At 46.0% G+C, this 17,807-nt stretch overlaps 3 protein-coding genes across 5 annotated transcripts in view; 1 reads left to right on the top strand and 2 right to left on the bottom strand.

Annotated features, from left to right (window-relative positions):
- Positions 1-302: 302 nt before the first annotated feature.
- parp12a (poly (ADP-ribose) polymerase family, member 12a) lies at positions 303-7,504 on the bottom strand. The gene is made up of 11 exons (XM_070971821.1): positions 7,143-7,504; positions 6,473-6,608; positions 6,104-6,368; positions 5,867-6,016; positions 5,561-5,750; positions 4,340-4,514; positions 3,078-3,313; positions 2,893-2,980; positions 2,643-2,773; positions 2,128-2,279; positions 303-559 (listed from the first exon to the last, which is right to left on the bottom strand). The coding sequence occupies exons 1-11, from the start codon at positions 7,460-7,462 to the stop codon at positions 303-305; spliced, it is 2,100 nt and encodes a 699-aa protein (XP_070827922.1). The 5' UTR covers positions 7,463-7,504.
- Positions 7,505-7,940: 436 nt separating this feature from the next.
- cfap263 (cilia and flagella associated protein 263) lies at positions 7,941-11,101 on the top strand. The gene is made up of 9 exons (XM_070972940.1): positions 7,941-8,054; positions 8,392-8,527; positions 8,733-8,894; positions 8,979-9,128; positions 9,290-9,400; positions 9,601-9,699; positions 9,848-9,955; positions 10,183-10,338; positions 10,493-11,101. The coding sequence occupies exons 1-9, from the start codon at positions 7,963-7,965 to the stop codon at positions 10,613-10,615; spliced, it is 1,137 nt and encodes a 378-aa protein (XP_070829041.1). The 5' UTR covers positions 7,941-7,962; the 3' UTR covers positions 10,616-11,101.
- Positions 11,102-11,494: 393 nt separating this feature from the next.
- srgap1a (SLIT-ROBO Rho GTPase activating protein 1a) overlaps positions 11,495-17,807 on the bottom strand; it is an 86,009-nt gene continuing 79,696 nt past the window's right edge. Inside the window, exons 21-22 of one of the 3 annotated variants that reach the window (XM_070971807.1) lie at positions 14,908-15,356; positions 11,495-14,183 (exon numbers count right to left, since the gene is read on the bottom strand). In XM_070971807.1, coding sequence (XP_070827908.1) covers positions 14,915-15,356 — 442 coding nt within the window. In that variant the 3' untranslated portion in view covers positions 11,495-14,183; positions 14,908-14,914. The remainder of the gene's footprint in view (positions 14,184-14,907; positions 15,357-17,807) is intronic. The other 2 variants (XM_070971806.1, XM_070971808.1) reach the window with 2 other exon arrangements.

Genomic DNA, 17,807 nt, shown 5'->3' with positions numbered 1-17,807 from the left:
AACTGTTAAAAAAAAAGGATGCAATGCATAGAAAGAAATTCAAATTAGCTCCACCTCAGTCTGCTTCAACCATTTAATGCATGAGTAGTACTGATCCAGTAAGTACACTTTGGACTTCTGGACTTTTACTCAAGATTTTGAACGCAGTACTATTAACTAGTATTACTACTTTTATTTAAGCAAAGGACCTAAATTAACCCTCTGCTACTGTAATTCTCCACAAACCTTTAACAAAGCCATTTGCTGCTTCTAGTCAAAGCAAAGAGCATCCCATAATATAGTTTATACCCTCAGAAAAAGACTTACGAGTACCTGATAAGATACTCTGGGTAAATCTGCTGTTTGTCAAAGATAACGTAGATGCTGGGGGCGAGCTCATTGTCCACACAGCTGTCGTAGAGGGTGCTGCTGCTTCCTTTTGCCGGGGGCCGGACATAGCTGCTGCTTCCCCTGGTGTACTCCCCCACCAGGACCAGAGTGACAAACATGGTCTTGTTGTGGCTTTGTTTGGCGCTGGCGTATCTGTGTGAGTAAGACGCATCTCTGGCAAAGTAGCTCCCTAAAAAAAAAAAGGAAGCGTTACTGCTGACAGTCCAGAGGGGTGACGGTGCTGCTCTGCTGCCACGGCGACGTCTGCTGCAGCACAGTAAGTCTAAAGTCTCACCTTAACTCCACCTCACTGACAACAACAGATAAAGCCAGAAATACTGGTGTAATTATTGATTCTGACCTGAATTTTAACAATCAGCCTACTACCACCTGAAAAATAAAACCAGAATTAAGGGATGTCTGTCCAAAGAAGACATGGAAACACTTGTTCATGCATTCATTTTCAGTAGGTTGGACTATTGCAATGGAGTCTTTACTGGCCTAAACAAAAAAACAATTAGGCAACTACAGCTGATCCAAAATGCTGCTGCACGAGTCCTTACAAACGCCAGAAAAATGGACCAGATCACACCAGTCCTCAGATCGCTACACTGGCTTCCTGTGAGTCCAAGAATAGACTTTAAAATATAACATATACAAACCATTCACGCTCACACTCACACCTAAGGACAATTTAGAGTCAGCAATTAACCTAATGAGCATGTTTTTGGTCTGTGGGAGGAAGCCGGAGAGAACCCACGCATGCACGGGAAGGCCCTGCCCGACCCGGGGATCGAACCAGCGACATTCTTGCTGTGAGGCAACCACACTACCTGCTGTGCCACCGTGCTGCAACAGGATCAAAATATATTCTAGATTTATTAACCCCATATGAAGCATCCAGACCCCTCAGGTCATCAGGGACAGGTCTATTGTGTGAAGCAGCTTTCAGTTATTATGCTCCTCACCTGCCGAGCATCCTCCCTGCACACCTGAGGTCTGCACCAACCGTCAGCTCATTTAAATCAGGCTTGAAAACATTATTATTTGCTACAGCTTTTACTTTAAGTAAATATATCTGCTGAATGATTTCAATCATTCTAAATGCTGAATTAATGTCTTTTACTGGCTTCTGTTTTTAATTTTCCATCCATCCATCCATTATCTATACCGCCTATCCCTTTCGGGGTTGCGGGGGGCTGGAGCCTATCCCAGCTACAATGGGCGAGAGGCGGGGTACACCCTGAACCGGTCGCCAGCCGATTGCAGGGCCACATGAAAGGACAAACAAACATTCACACTCACACCTACGGACAATTTCGAGTCATCAATTAACCTAATGAGCATGTTTTTGGTCTGTGGGAGGAAGCCGGAGTACCCGGAGAGAACCCACGCATGCACGGGAAGAACATGCAAACTTCACACAGAAAGGCCCCGCCTGACCCGGGGATCGAACCGGCAACCTTCTTGCTGTGAGGCACGCGCACTACCTGCTGCACCACCGTGCAGCCCTTTTTAATTTTCCTTTAAATATATTTTTTTATTTTTCTATTCTCTTCTAATTTCTTTCTTTCTTTGAAATGTATGATTTTAATGTATTTTTATGCTTCTGTAAAGCACTGAACTGCCTGGTGTATGAATTGTGCTAATTTGCCTTGCCTAAAGAAAAGACGTTTGCTTTGTGCTCTTATGCTCTTCGTCACTCTTATGCTGTATATTCATAATAGTGGAGCGGCTGCTGGAGCCGCCTCACCGCACCTTTGCCGTACGCCGTGCCGTGGACACCGCACATCCTCCAGTCAAAGTTTTGCTCGCAGATGGCCTCAATCAGGGATTCGTCCGTCCCGTGGAACAAGTACTGCTCGTTCACAGCTTTCCCTCCGTTCCTCTTCTTCATCTGCTCTTTCTGCCTGAGCACACAATATAGAAAACACACACGCTCAGTAGTTGATTCACTGCTTTTATCAGCTGTTTCTGGTCTCTGCCAACTCCTGAGAAAACTGGAAATCTGGTTCTTTAGATGCTAAGTTCTCCACTGCGTTCAACTGCAACTTCTGCTGTTTTAGAGCTTTTTCTCTGACAGAAATGAAGCTATGAGAGCAGTGAGCTGAAACTAATATAAAGCTCCATAAAGCCCAAACCACAGCTGATCATTCCCTGTAGGTTCATCACTACGTGGCAAGTGACTCTTCTCACGTTGTCACACACACTGTTGTCATCAAAATAATCAACTACAGATGCTTCCAGCCTAAAAAGTCAGGTCTGTGACTTACCATTGAAAGACTTTCCACAGATAGGGGTTCTGGATCCTCTGGATGCTCTGAATGCTACTCTGGGGCAGTGTGCGCTTAAACAGCTTCTCAATCATACTATACTCTTTCGCAGATTTGGAGAGGGGTGCAAGCTGAAAGGTAAGAGTACAGTGCAGAGTAATGAAGGGTACAAATACACCTTTGATGTTCAAGAAGGAACAACACAGTGAAAACAGAGATATTAGGACAGTAATACATGCCAGAGAGATACCTTGTATCCAATGTCTGGGAGGGCGTTCTTGTCCCAGTGGGGTGGGAAACTTTCAGCTGTGGAGGAGCTGGAGCTGACTGGTGATGCACTACAGAGGAGAAATCTGACTAATGAAGACACTTGATTCAAAGCAGCAATGTTAGAATTACACAGATAACACGATTAATAACTGGAAATAAAAATACCTCTTGAGCTTCACCTCCACGTCGTGAGCAGACACAAAGCGAGGCCTCCTCCTGACCTCCCTCTTGGTTTTGTATTTTACATTCTGCTGATACATTTGCTGGCTTCCCGGCGCACTTTTGAAGTGCAGGATATACTGCTGCTTTCCTGCACCGAAAGAAATCTCTGTTTCTCTATCTGCCAGGTACACATTCTCCAGAGTCTGAGAGGTGACAGAGGCTGGTGTGTCGCTATCACCCTGAGCGGAGAAAGACAGGCAGCAATCCATCAGCGTTTGTCAGCGATGAAATGAGAGAAACGGGGAGGGGGATGCCGTGTTTCCCAACCTTTTTGAGCCATGGCACATATTTTACATTAGAAAAATCACAAGGACAAAAATTCAATTCAATATTCAATATTCCTTTATTCGTCCCTCGAGGGGAAATTCCGAATTTCACAGCAGCAGTAATGTCACAAAAAGTATATTTATTGGAATATAATGAAAATCTAGTCTCAGTTTACTCAGTGTCAAACCTGGGCCTGTTTAGTTGAACACAAAGCTGATATTCTTGCAGGAACTGAAGAAAGACACACAGGAAGATTTCTCCTGATTGGTGCTCTGAGCCAGCGGCCCTCAACCTTTTTTGCGCCACAGACCGGTTTCACGTAAAGCAATAATTTGCCGGACCGGCACAGAAACAAATAAAAACAAATGATCAAAAATACAACTCAGTATTACCCTGAATGCAGCTGTAATCAGTGGGAGCCCTGCGCTTGTTTCTCTTCAACGAGAAGGCTTCACTGCCTCACTTGCGAGGCTTGGTGTGTGAAGATCACCTGGCGATAAAGCGATAAACCCGTATTTTAAGTAGGACTGCTGATATTGTCTCTTAAATGCAGCTTTCTTTCTCTTGGCAGTTGTCGGCTCTTCTTCTGTCTCATCATTTGGCCTTTTCCCCTTCCGAAGAAGCTCTCCAAAGACGTTTGTTTTTTACTTATTTTGCTTGTGGGCTTAATTTTTTACTACCGTATCACGTGACCGGATGCACCTGGTTTTCAAAATAAAACTTCTTTCAGACTCTGATGATCAATAAATATTTTTTGTTCAGTCTCTGTGTGGCCCGGCACCAAATGGCCCACTGACTGGTACTGGTCCGTGGGCCAATCAGGTGAAATCTGATAATCTTCCCCTGCACACCTGATGATTCCTCACAGCACACTTATGTGCCGCGGCACAGTGGTTGGGAAGCACTGCTGTGAAGGATAAGGAAAAAGACACACTGACCTGTCCAAACTCCAGCCACTTCCTGTCGTCATCCTTCCAGTACCAAAGCCACTCTGTAGTAAGAACGAAGTGGGGGGGCTTTGACACAGAGGAGGCAGTGGACAGGCGACGAACTGGAGACCCTCCATATGTCATCGTCATGAAGTCAACTGACTGCACAGGGAGGGATGCAGAGCTGAAAGCAAGCAGTGAGCGTAAACCAACAATGACTTGACAGGCGACGTTTGTGAAGACATCTGTTACATGCGTGTACTCCTCAACCTTAATGAGAGCAAGACACAGATTATCATTTTTTGGCAGAACCTCTCCGGCCTTCTCCACCGACGCCCTACGCCCTCTCGCCTCCAACGTCTGGCCTTCTGTCAGAAACCTTGGCGTGATTTCTGACAGTGCCCTCGAGTTTGAGCAGCGGCTTAGCGCAGTAGTTCGGAAAAGCTTTTCCCATCTGAGAGCCCTAGCTAAGACCAAGGCCTACCCGCCTCAGAGTGACCCAGAGAGAGTCACTCAGGCCTTCATAACATCACAACTGGACCATTGCAACGCTCTACACACCGGCATCGATCAGTCACAGCTTCGCCACTTGCAGTTGGTTCAGAACTCAGCCGCCAGACTCCTCACCTGCACAAAAAAGTGCGAGCACGTCACCCCGGTCCTCCCATCGCTCCACTGGCTCCCCATCTGCTAAAGCATTGATTTTAATCATCTACTGACTGTTTCCAAATCTCTCCATGGTCTGGCCCCCACTTACCTGTCTGATCTTTTACGCCACCACGCCCCCTCCAGAGCACTACGGTCAGCTGACCAGCTGCTGTTGGAGGTGCCCAGGTCCAGGTTAAAAACCAGGTGGGACAGAGCCTTTGCAGTAGCAGCCCCCAGACTCTGGAACTGCCTCCCCCTCCACATCTATGCAGCTCAGACTCTGAATATTTCCCATTTGAAGACCCCCCTCTTTTCACTTTGATTACTGTCTGCTTTTTCAAATGCTAGTGATTATGTTCCCTAGTAATCTCTCAGTTACCTGTAAATGATCTTTTTTTTGTTGTCGTTTTTGCTTTATTTTAACTCTTGTAGTCAACGTCTTTGAACCCTTTTCCTTTTGCCCTAGTTCTTTCCTGTGATTATTGCACTTTAAGCACTTTCACGTGAAGCACTTTGGTGCGGCTCAGCCGTCTGTAAATGTGCTACAGAAATAAAATTGACTTGACTACTCCGTTCACGCACCTTTGAAAAGACAGAAATCGGAAAATCCCTCCGGTGGGCGATGGTGGATCCACGCAGCTTGTGTCATGTTGTGGATCACAGTAAGCCTTCTCGATGTCCTCCATATTGGGCAGGTCCTTCCAGGACACACCATCACCGTCTAAAACCTGCCATCTGTACGGGAGGTGCCAGTGGACACGAGCACACTTCTCTGTCAAAGACCAGTGTCACAAGACACTCATTGGACGGTGGACACATACAGACATCCTCTCTTCCCACACACACGCATTAAGGACTGACCGTGGGTGTGACTGCTTTCAGTGTTACCTTTGAAGCTGCAATGTCTGCGAATGAAGAAGAGGCAGATTTCATTCCTGTCAGCATCACTCAAGGCTTTAGATGGACACGCAGAGCTAGTCAGGGATGCAGGGTTGGTGTGGGAAGGCTGCTGAGTGGGGATTCTCACCTGAGGCAGCGCTGCAGGAGACACACACATACTGTAGAAAAATCTATTCTCCAGTTCAAAAGTTGAGAAAGTTTTCTATGAAAGTTGTTATCCTTTACCAGGAACAGCAGCAGCTCCATGCTCCTGTTGTCCCATGATGATTAATTTGTTCCTGTAGATCACTTGAATGTTTCTAATATTCTCCTGACTGAACCCTTTGAAGAGCTTCACTCCCTGCGCATCGACATCATGGGTTCTCTTACACGAAGAGCCGAACTTGCAGTCGCCCTGGAGGTAGTGCATGCAGATGTGAAGCTTGGTGCAGGAGGTGGTGAACCTGCAGGAGCCGTGCAAACCATTGCCCTTGTTGTAATGTGGGCAAATCTAGAGGGGCGTACAGAGGAGGGGGAGATGACACACGACCGTTCATTCAGAAATGTACATTCTTCTCTACACAACACGGACTCTCACTTCCCACGTAAACCTACCTCAGGAAGCAGATACGGATCGTTCTGCAGCAACAGCTGGAACAGCTGCTTCTCTGACAAATCCTGGAGATTGTTCTTCTTCAAAAGCTCTTCGTTGTGTGCAGAAGTCAGACTGTGGGGATTTTTACACTTGAGTCTGAAAGATAAAGTGAATCATTTCAGGGAAGGCTGTCATCTTGACTGATCGGACCAGTGAGGACAGGCTTGCTGTGAGTGTGGACATCATGCTTTGTCATGTCTTACAGTGTGTACAGTGCACAGTTCTTGCTGCCATCCTCTGGTTAAACAGAGGACCCACAGTGAGCATGCTTTGTTGGACTGAGGTCTTAGGTTTGCTTTTCACAGAGGTCCAGCTGGAAAACCGACTGACGCTTTCTTCAATTGTTTTTCTGCTTTCAGCAAAGTTAAATAAAGCTGTGGACCGACATGCATCAGGTAAAATAATCCTTTCTTTACCTGCACTGTTACTGCAGCTGTGTTACTGATGTTCAGTTCATAAGTCATCCTGGATTCATGGGTGTGTCAGCAAGTTACTGCCGTCAAACTTGATCATTTCCCCTTTTTTTCATAAAGACCATAATAACACCATACAGCTGTAATTGTGACTACTGCTTGACAAAAAACAGGTTTCAAACTCATGTGAAACACAGCAGCAGGCAGAGGAACTTACCCGAACGTGCAATCCCCGCAAACAAGATACCTGCACAGGTGCAACCCCTCGCACTGAGGACACTCTCCGGGTTTTCTCCGACAGAGCCGCAGACTGGTTTTAGCGACTATGAGACTATCCGGGCTGATGATTTGTCTGCCGACAGCCTTCTTCGTGCCTCTTTGGATGGCTATTTTACCGTCGTCGAACAAGACACCTCGCAGCACCGGTTCAGCAACAGTGAAAGTCTGCGTGATCCTCTCATCCAGGCGCTTGAAGTCCAGGCAGCCCTGATGGTCGCACAGGGTCTTGAGGATGAACTTGGAGACGACTGTGGTCATCTTGAAACGTCTAAAGCCAAGTCACTGCTACACTGTTGTTAGAGCTGAGCTAATGTTAGGTAGCTTCCCACAGTTTCAGCGACGTCCGGTTACACGGAAAGGAAACCGAAACTTACCAAAGGAAAGAAAGGAAAAAAACAAATCAGTGGTAGACCAACCTCTAAACGAAGTGGCGTGATGAGTTATGAGGGTGTGAATGAGGTGAGGAGGAAATCAGAAGAAAGCAAACTGACGAGCCCATTTTTCTAACTTTACAAATTAGCTAATACGGACAGGACGACAAGGTCTCCAGTGGATTATTAAAATCAAATTCTCTTCTAAAACAACGGAAATGTAGTCCTCGGTTGAATAACAGTCGACAATTTAAACCACGCTTTCTTTTCTATCTTTGCTCGCTGCAAAGTTTACGGATTAATTAATTCGTGTTTTTTTACGCAAGCACTTGAAGGCAGCACGAGCCCTAGCAACCACTGCAGGGGGTTCAGCGTACCATAGCAACCATGGAGGATGAGCTTTCGGTGGTGGAAGGAAAAGGCAAAGAGGTCACAGAAGAACAGAAAGAACTCCTCTACAACCGAGTAAAAGACATAAAGTAATTCAAATGAATATCCAAGAACACCCTCAACGCGGAGTTTGTTAACGTAAAGATGAATTTATTAGCTTTTCTACTGCGTGCAGCCTGCTAACGTTGACCGCTAATGCTAAGCTAGTGTTTTTTTTTTAGCCGTGTTGCTATAGCAGTTATTGGTACTCCAAAAACTAACTCGCCAGTATAGATGGTTAGCATTGGTACCATATAATTAAACTTACATTATGGCTCACCACATGAAATATTTTCCTTGAGAGAGTATTAGAGGTGAGTGAATACATAACAACTGACAGCTAGTTAAGTTGTTAACACTTTGAATCCTTTTTCACCTCCACCCAAGATGTTCTAATGCAGCCCTCCTGGCAGAGAATGACACGTTGGAGCGCTTCATCGGCCGCGTGGATCTTCAGGACCTGGTGTCCCAGTCTGGGGGAGACGATGTGGGGACAGCAGGAGCCCCCCAGCTGGAGGGTGGGGTAAGCCCTGTGCAGTATCTGTTGTGATTGTAGTTTCCCATTGAAAATGAACACTGCACACAGACATACAGTCTGCAGATTGAGAGCAACACTCTCTCAGGATTAGAGGATTATATTCGCTCCAGGTCTCAGAAACATTTATATGGTCTGCCACAATCTGAGAGACAATCCTGACACATCCTTTTGTGTCTGTGTACCTTGCCAGGGTCATGGAAAGAGGGGGAGGTCCCGGTCCAACATATCAAATCGTCTTCATCAGCTGACCTTGGAACAAAAACTTCATGTGGCACAGAGAGAAGTAACAGAGACAAGACAAGATCAGGAGAAACTCAAACAAAGATATGAGAGACTTCAGGACAACTACAAGGTTACAACACACCCTCGCACAGAAAAACAAGTCAGAAGCAATGAAACAAAAAATGCACCTTTACAGCACATTTTATCTTTCCAGGCGTCTCTGAAAGAAGCAGAAATGCGACTTGCAGAAATCAGGAAGGCAAAGAGCGAGTTTGAACGGAGGCTGCTCAGACCTCTGAAGGACAACAGGTTGGAAGGGAAGGAGCCTGAGAAGGTGCTCCAGTACATTGAAGACAAGTCGAAGGTAAAAACTCACCAGAAGATGTTCGGTGTGGACAAATATCACATGATAATTATGCATTTTTTGACAGGTGTCATCTGCTTTCTCAGCTACTGTCACGACCCCTACTGGTATTCATCATCGTCCTTCCTTTCTCCTCATCTTCTGCTCACAAACTCAAACAGGTCACCCAGTTGGAGAAGTTTAATCTGAAGAACCAGGCACTGAAGCTCCATGAGAGGAAGCTCCAGCAGCAGCTTCAGCAGAGAAGAGAGATGGCAAAGACTGAGTATGAGGTAGAGAATGACAGTGTGAGGGTATGTCCAGAGAGGCTGAGACAGCGGGGGAGAGAGTTTCATTGTGTCAGTGGATTGTGTGGTTTATGAGTTGGACTTTGATGCAAGAGAGCAGTGAATCATAGCCTGCATACTGTTTTTTTTGCTGGTAAATGAATGTAGTTAATGTAATAAGGCATGCTGCTGTGTGTTGTTTCCAGGAAATTTTCCCGGAGCACAGCGAGCAGATAATGGAGAAAAACCTGGAAGAACTTCAAGTCAACAATTTGAAAGTGCAGCGTGTCCTCAGTTCACACAAGGTCACTAATCAGACATGTGTGGGAGAGAGAGAGAGAGGATTTGTAATTTCTTTAGATGCATGAAACCTTTGCTCCAGAGTGTGTGTGTGTGTGTGTGTGTGTGTGTGTGTGTGTGTGTGTGTGTGTGTGTGTGTGTGTGTGTCAACAGGAGAGGCTGCAGAGTGCAACATGGGAGTCCACCGAACTGAGCAATGACATCAGCAACCGGAAACAGATGCTGGCAAAAATTGAGGAGGAGATACAGCATGCTGAGGAGGTTTGTCATGAGTCCACAACTGAGTGAAACTTTAAGGAGCCAGATTTAAGCCCACGGAAGTCAAACGTAGTCATTCATTCATTCATTCATTCATTCATTCAAGAAACACATGAATTGGTTACTACTTAACTACTACTACCTACTTACTACTTCCTTAATCTTTAATTTTACCCTCCTGCTCTTTAAACTAATTCCCATCCCATCTACATGCTTTCCTCTGTCTTCAGGAGCGTTTGAAGGCCGAGGCTCTCAACCAACACCTGCACCGCCAGATTACAGACTATCAGGCTCCTGATATCAGTGAATACATGCATGTTAAGGACAGACACAGGAAGCTGCAGCAGCGCATTCACACCTGGGAGAGGAAGGTCAGGATTGCTCAGGTAACCCATGTTTTATTTTCTCTCCCCAAATACAGCCGGCTCTCTGCTGAATTGTGGGTCACCTCTGTGAAAATGGGAGATGTGCTTCCAGCTGGAGGAGCTGTTGTGTGATAGCGTCCTTAACAATGGCCTCTTTCTTTCCTGTTTTCATCAGATGGCCTTGAAGACTCAGGCCTGGAAGACACGGAGAACCACTTTTGCTCATGCATACAGTGCCGAGGCTGGGGAACACCAAATCGCAGTGAAGCTCCCGTACATAGCAGAGCACAACACATAGAGAAACAGGAAAACCAACTCAATTCATTGAAAAATAAAATAGAATAAATAGAAAACTTTTTGGGGAAAAGCAGAGAAAACAATGAAGCTTTAATCCCTGCCTTTTGTCACTCATTATGTGTCCTTGGAAGATTTTTACTGTGCACCAATATGAAGAATGAAATGTTCAGTAGATATTCTGTAAATGTAAAACCTTGCTTTGCTCCATCAAGCCTTATTCACCATGAAATCTTTGCATACTGAATTATATTGAATAATAAAAAATAGTTGCATTCCCTACACTTTATTGATTACTATACCATCTTACTGGGTCATTTCCAGCCTCCTGATGCTGGCTGAACTCTCACTGTAACTTCAGGAGGTGAGCTCTGTCACTGTTTTTACACGCAGGCTTAAAACTCTTCTTTTTCTCTGCTCTGGTTCCTCATGGTTTCACTGACAGACAAACTCTCAGATGTCTTATAATGATTAATCATCTCTTTTCTGGCATTGTCGTTTCATCTTTTCTCATGATGTTTTTAACTGATTGGGATTCTGCCTTTGTGGACTGTGTGCGTTTGTTAAACTGCAGAGTGTGCAGGGACTCCTCGGGTGGTGTCGAACTATTGATGACGGTGTAGCATACATGTACTCCTGTATTTAAATATTACCATTTTATGCTGCTGTGTACTTCTGCTCCACCAGATTTCAAAGACAAATACTTCACATTTTACTGCAGGTGCAGCTTTACATTCTACAGACAGTGTAATAAAACATTATAGATTGTTGTAGACTGAATCACCCAACATATAAGGGATTTTACTTGTAGTGTTTTTGCACTGTCGATGTTACTCAGTGAAGTTACTTGGTATAAAAAGCAGGGGAAAAAATCCACCTCACGCTCGGCAAACTATTTCCTTTATTAGAAAGAAATCCTTGGAGGTATAAACCCTCAAAGAACTCTAAATGTTATGATGTTACATGCCATATATACAATTATATACAGAAAAGTGCAATGTCACAATGGGTAAGCTATTTATTTATTATTCATTCTGTCATATAACTGTTTGGAAAATGGCATTGTTACTTATTCACTTGTTTCCTTCCTGCACTGCATTTTCTCAAAAATATCTGACAAGAAAATGCAAAAGTACAGAATGTCTGAAGTTCATCTAAAACATTTTCAAAGGCACTTTCACAAGTTCATACTGCAGATGTACAGAACACCACAGAGTAGCTTAAAGCCTACAGACGGCACAACTGAGTCCTACTGATGATGTTAACATGGTGACAAAAGCACACTTTTTACAACTGGCTTCACACTGTGGGTGGGACACTTGTATCTCTGGATATTTAGTCTACACAGTTTGTTCTACGTCATTTCTACCCAGAAACATAACAAAACCGATTACAAAAATCATGAAAGTTAGTAAGTCAGAAAATTTTGATTATACACACAATATCCGTCAAGTCAAAGAGTGTAAACCTGCTGTTAGAGAGCACTGTTTATTCATTGCAAACCAAGTCTTTGTGTTATTATGCTCGCCAAGTAATCCTGGACATGCATCCACTCCTGTTATTTCTACAGTACAGCGGTTATTCTGAAAGAGACACACGGGGGTGCGGTCACGCAGCTGGGGCTCGACCTGGACACACATGGGCTGACTGACACGAGCTCTTCATCAGCGATCGTGAGACTCCACGCGTGCTGTTCTCTGCCACACGTCGGGCATCTGAAGGCGTCGACAAATGCACAGTTCGCAGAGAACGCTAGTGTCAGAGAATAAAAAATATTATTTCGTGAACATAAAACAGATTAGAGGGAGACAAATCAAGCTGCTGTTTTCAGAGACGTTGAAGCAGGGTGAACATATTAGGAGGCTTTTACACTAACAGTCATTAGGTCCATGGCTACCGGCAGCACTCCCACAGGGCGCTGCCATGAGTCTATACACACCAGTCAGTATGAATACCTACATCATATATGGAGGGTCAACATCCATGCTTTAACTTGCACAGTCGTGTCTTTGGGTAGATAGAGCCAAGCAAGGCATAAAAGGAGCTATGGCGTGTGTTCCACATTGTATAATAGCATATGTGTTATATGTACTGTTAGGAGATGATTTATCCACACAATTTGTCACACTGCTCCCCGTAGATGACACAGACGCAAAGGCATACACTGCCAGGCATATCTCACCCCCCTGCATCACGAGCGTTTGATGCAGGAGTTCAAGAATGTGTGAAAATGCTCAAAGTTCGCAATGAAGTAGTGGTTTTATCCAATAGTCATATGTCGTTCCAGGCAATGTGGAAATATGTTCGAATCAATTTGAGCGAATCCAGCACAGAGGTGATCTTTGTACAATTCTGACACACAACAGATGGCACGCCTTTCCAAACAAAGGTGCAGAGTTTACACGCTAGTGAAAAAAGCATACTGCTATTAGTACTATATCTATGAACAGAGTACCGTTAGTGAAGGGCTCTTCAGGCCCGGAATCAGTCCAACCTTCAAACCATGTCTCTTCAGGCAGTCACAGCACCTTTAGAAGATTTAACATATGAACGTCAGTAAGGCCTTTGAACCAGTTCACAACACCTTCAAGGCCCCCCCACCCACCCCCTGTCCCTTGTTGTAAGAGCAAAAAAAAAAAAAAAGTGACATTGTCTTGTTCTACGTGTGAAATTGCCACTCTGGTCACTGCAGTCCTCATCAAGCTCCAGGTCCAGGATCAGGTTCAGTGGTAAACAGAGGAGCTACTGTACATGCAGCACGGTTTGTTCATGAATGTCTGTAAACTAAACTAACTAGTGTACATGTTCTACAACCTCGTAGGAAGCCTTTGTGATTTGTTGTTTGAGTTTATTCTTCGAAAAACAAAAAGACATTTGTTAGATAATATTAACCGAAGCACATCAACACATAACTGTGCACGTGTTATTGAGACAAAAGATTAGTCCGACTGACAGATCTACACTGTAACTCCTCCATCGCTCTCCCTGACAGAGTCCTTTCTTTTCACCACGAGGACGCATCCTTTCCTGCCCAGGTCCATGTATTTTACACGCTCGTAGAGATTATTTGTTGTTGTCTTTGAAGTCTAGACGCTGGGAGCATTTTGCAGCCCCCTGGAAGATGATTGTGAGTGTTTGTTTTACATCTGTGGTTCTTGTCCCGGAGCTCACATAGTGCAGGACTTGTCCAGAGGGTCCTGAGGAGCTGGAGGCTGTGAGGCCTGGCTGGACTTGGGCAGGACCATGGGCTTGGGTCTCAAGGCAGGGGGTTTGAGCTGCACGCCCATGCGGGGCGCTACCACGGGCTTGAAGGTGCTCATGGTATCGCTGGAGGAGCTGGTGCTGCGGCGGATGGGTGGCTCAGTGTTGGCAGTGGACCTCAGCATGACACCGTGGATGGGGCTGAGGGACTCGCTGGAGCTGGCTGGCGTGGGACCCCCGCCGCCGCTGCTGCCAGAGGTCTGCCGCTGCTCCAGGGTGTCCAGCACCACGTCGGGGGCGTGCTTGGCTGAGCTCTGGCGCTCCAGCTCGCGCAGCTCATTCAGAGCAGTGTTCATCGTTTCTTCTATGTCCTGCAGGAGACAGACAGAGTGTGTGTGTGTGAGAGAGGAGCGAGGCTATGGAAGGATGATAATGACACTGGTGAGAGAGACGAGTGAGAGACAGGAGGGCTGTGAGAGAAACTAAAAGAGAAGGCAGAAGAGTGAAGAAATGAGTGGTGATATGAACAGCGGAGACGTTGAAGGTGGAGCACGGTGTGGTAGGAAACAGAAAAGAAGGATGTTAACAGACGACCACAATGACAGTTTTCAAGAAAACACCAAGCATGCATTATACATGCAGAGAGTTAGTAGAGAGTATTACTTCAACAACCCTCCCTCTGCATGCTAATGACTTTGGATAGCAACGGAGATGCAGACATGAAGATCTGTTCATGTGAGCATGCTCCCAGCAGGCAGACAGACAGCCCAGCACAGGTAAAGTGCTCTCTGTGGCCTGTGCTTTCTAACTGAGGCTCTCCACAAACGTCCTTTATGGCTTTACTACTCACAAGTATAAGACAACAGTCAAATTAGAGCCACCACCTTTGGATCAGCACTGATGCAAACATGGACATCTGCTTGAATAGAAATTAGAGCCAGCTGGTCGCTGAGTACGCTCACAAGCAACACTACAGTGAACCTCCTGTGATGAGCTCCAGTGTTGAGCTACGCTCCCTGCTGTCTGCTGCCTGTGAAGCTAGTCTTTTACGTGTATTTAGCACACGGACACAGGAAGCAGAAGACAGGGACTGACTATGTTTTTACAGGGCGGGGCAGGGCTTTGATGGTGGAGGGAGCTGCGGTCGGGTCGCCGCTCGTCCCGCGCTGACCTGTGCGATGGTCTCCGGGTCCAATGGCTTGCCGCCGTGGTGGTGGTGGGCGTCAGTAAAGCCTGTGTACTGGCCGGAAGAGGTGGAGCGGCGGATCGGGGGGCTCTCCATCTTCTTCAGCGACTCGTGGCGGCTGATGTTGGTTAGGCTGCCGTGGCCGGTTCGGCGCCGACGTTCGGGGCTGTCCATGGCCAAGTGGTTGCGACTCCGCAGCATGTCCCGGGGGCTGAAGTGGCCTAGAACTGGAGAGCCCATCTCTGGGGTACCTCCATGTCCTCCATGGCCGTGCTGGGAGGGATGCACCATGCAGTGAACATCGCTGGGGCGAGCAGGGGGTCGCCGAGATGGCGGTTCTGATCTTTTCTTGTGCCTGCTGAGATCAGGGGGGGGGGGGGGACAACAAAGTGAAATATTTATTTACTGCGTTAAAGCTTTTATCTTTTAGCATTTTACCACATACCCCATGCCCAGACATTGCACTTTGAGTTAAACTTTTATTTTTTTAATTACAGCTATTGTGCCACCTCCCAAATGTAAACTCTCCAACTTGTTATTGGATTAACAGCTTTGCCTTAAATCTTGAATTTATTAAAGGGCTTCCTTTGGATCTCAGGATCCACAAGGTTATATATACATAGTAAGGTGGGCATGCTGAAGTGTCAATCATCAGAGTTGTAAATGCCTAATAGCTCTGACAAGCTTATTGGGAGAGCAGGTAGAGTGGGCTATCAGCCAGAAGAGGGGAGCCTGTGGATCATCAAAGCACCAAAACAGAAAGTCTGGGTGGCACGGTGGAACAAGTGGTAACGCTGTCGCCTCACAGCTAGAAGGTCCTGGTTCGAATCCCGCTGTGGGCACTGGTGGCGTGTCCTCCACCATGCCTTCAGTGCCTGCTGCTCGAGGAAAAAGGGGGCCTTTCTGTGTGGAGTTTGGATGTTCTCCCCGTGTTCACCTGGGGTTTCCTCCTTAAATAACCCCCACTAAAAACATGCAAGAAGATCACCACCTGATCTAGTGTTGCTTGTGACGACAGAGAGTTGGGTCCCCGGGCGCCACTGTCGGCTGGCAACCCACCACTCCTGGTCTGCCGCGGAGGAGGGATGGACCAAGGATGGGTTAAACATGGAGAAAAGTAACTTCACAGAAGCATGGCGTGTAGTGTGCAACTACTGTTTCTTCTTCCTCCTCTTCTAACAGCTTCAGCAGGGTGCCTGTTCTCTGTCTGAACCCGGACCAGCACAGCACCACGTACACCTCATCACCTCTGACATCACAGAGTGGCCGAGCTCGACGTGAATGCGTTTGTCTGGTTGGACACGCGCTCCTTCATGCTCGCGCAGACGCATGCTTGCTCACTTCCGCGTGATGTTTCTCCACATTAACATCTACTCCCTCGAAGCAGTTCTATTAGAGCAGCACATCCTCCTGCATATTTATGACTACCAGCACTACAGTAGCTACAGACAGCCTGAGTCAAGAGCTGTAATGTTTAATCAAAGCAGCTATCATCACTTTCTGTCTCGCAGCTGGATGACTGGAACCAGAATATACAGTTACCAGATTTTTCTGAACATGACGTCTTGAGGTCAGAAAGAAGCTAACAGTATTATTTTATTAATACTCAGTCACTTTTTCCACAATGGTGTCAACATGAAATATTAAATATGTGGAAAATGACAGATTAAATATTTTAATTAGTCTCCTGTCTGCATTATTGGTTCTTCGTGATGATGAAGAAGCAGTGAATTACTCATCCTTTAATCACTTCTCTGAGGCAAATGGCTTCATTTGAGAGTTTATGTCTGCCTCATCAATGCTGTCTCATCATTCTCATTAAGTTTAACAGGCAGCTTCATCACCGCGCTAAACAAAAAGCAATAATGAGCGCGGATATGAGGGACCGCGAGGCCCTCGGAGAATGCGACTGCAGCCTGGCATCTCCCCAGTTGAGTCATTTCATCACAGAAAACGGCTGGTTTATGAGAACTAGGAAGTCTCAGGCCAATCCAACAACTGTGCGTCCTCGCGGAAGAACTGCCACTGGAGTGTGAGCAAAATGCAAAAACAGGAATTAACGTGCACAAAAGCTTCAACTAAACTAACAGCTTCTGATAGTTTAGACATGGAAAAATAAACAGTCATTGGTGGAACAGTGCTGGCTGGTGTGGCTGGTGAGTGAGAGAAAAAAAAAAAAAAATATATATATATATTTTTCTGACTGCAGTGAGAAATCTGGAATAGTAAACAACTGCAGGAACCACTGACAACCTGCAGGGGGAGCAGTCTACATTCATAACAGCAGTCCCCCTCTGGGACAGAGTACAACAACAAGCACTGAAACTCACTCTGCAAGCTGTCACCACACTGACAGCTCACCCTTTGTTTATTGTGGTCTTGGCTAATAATAATGCACATCACAAGGCATGCCGTGACTTTCTTTACCTCAAAACAGAAAGCAGAGCGACTGGAATACGGGATGCGATCCCATCGACGTGCATCTTCGCCACTAAAAGACGCGTAACTGTTTTGCTCTAGCTGTGATGCCAAACTCTACCAGAGAACCCGTATGGTGAACATGCTGTTGACTAAGAACACCGGGAGAGGAAAATCTCTAAATAAAGCTCTGGATATAAATGATTCAACGCTCATGAGGGCTGTCTGAATGGAGGAGCAGAAAAGTGAGCGGGCAGGAGATGAGGAGAGAGAGGTGGGGGTCACCTGGGAGCTGGTGACAGAAACAGTGTTGTAGACGCGGCCATGGAGAGCGAGAGGAGCTTCATCAAGGCTGATTAAGGCTGACGACTCATTCAGATGTATTCTCCAC

The sequence above is a fragment of the Chaetodon trifascialis genome, chromosome 10 (genome assembly GCF_039877785.1).
Source record: "Chaetodon trifascialis isolate fChaTrf1 chromosome 10, fChaTrf1.hap1, whole genome shotgun sequence".
Classification (NCBI taxonomy): Eukaryota; Metazoa; Chordata; class Actinopteri; order Chaetodontiformes; family Chaetodontidae; genus Chaetodon; species Chaetodon trifascialis.
Note: the sequence above shows the minus strand (reverse complement) of the source record. Positions and strands in the feature narration are given on the sequence as shown.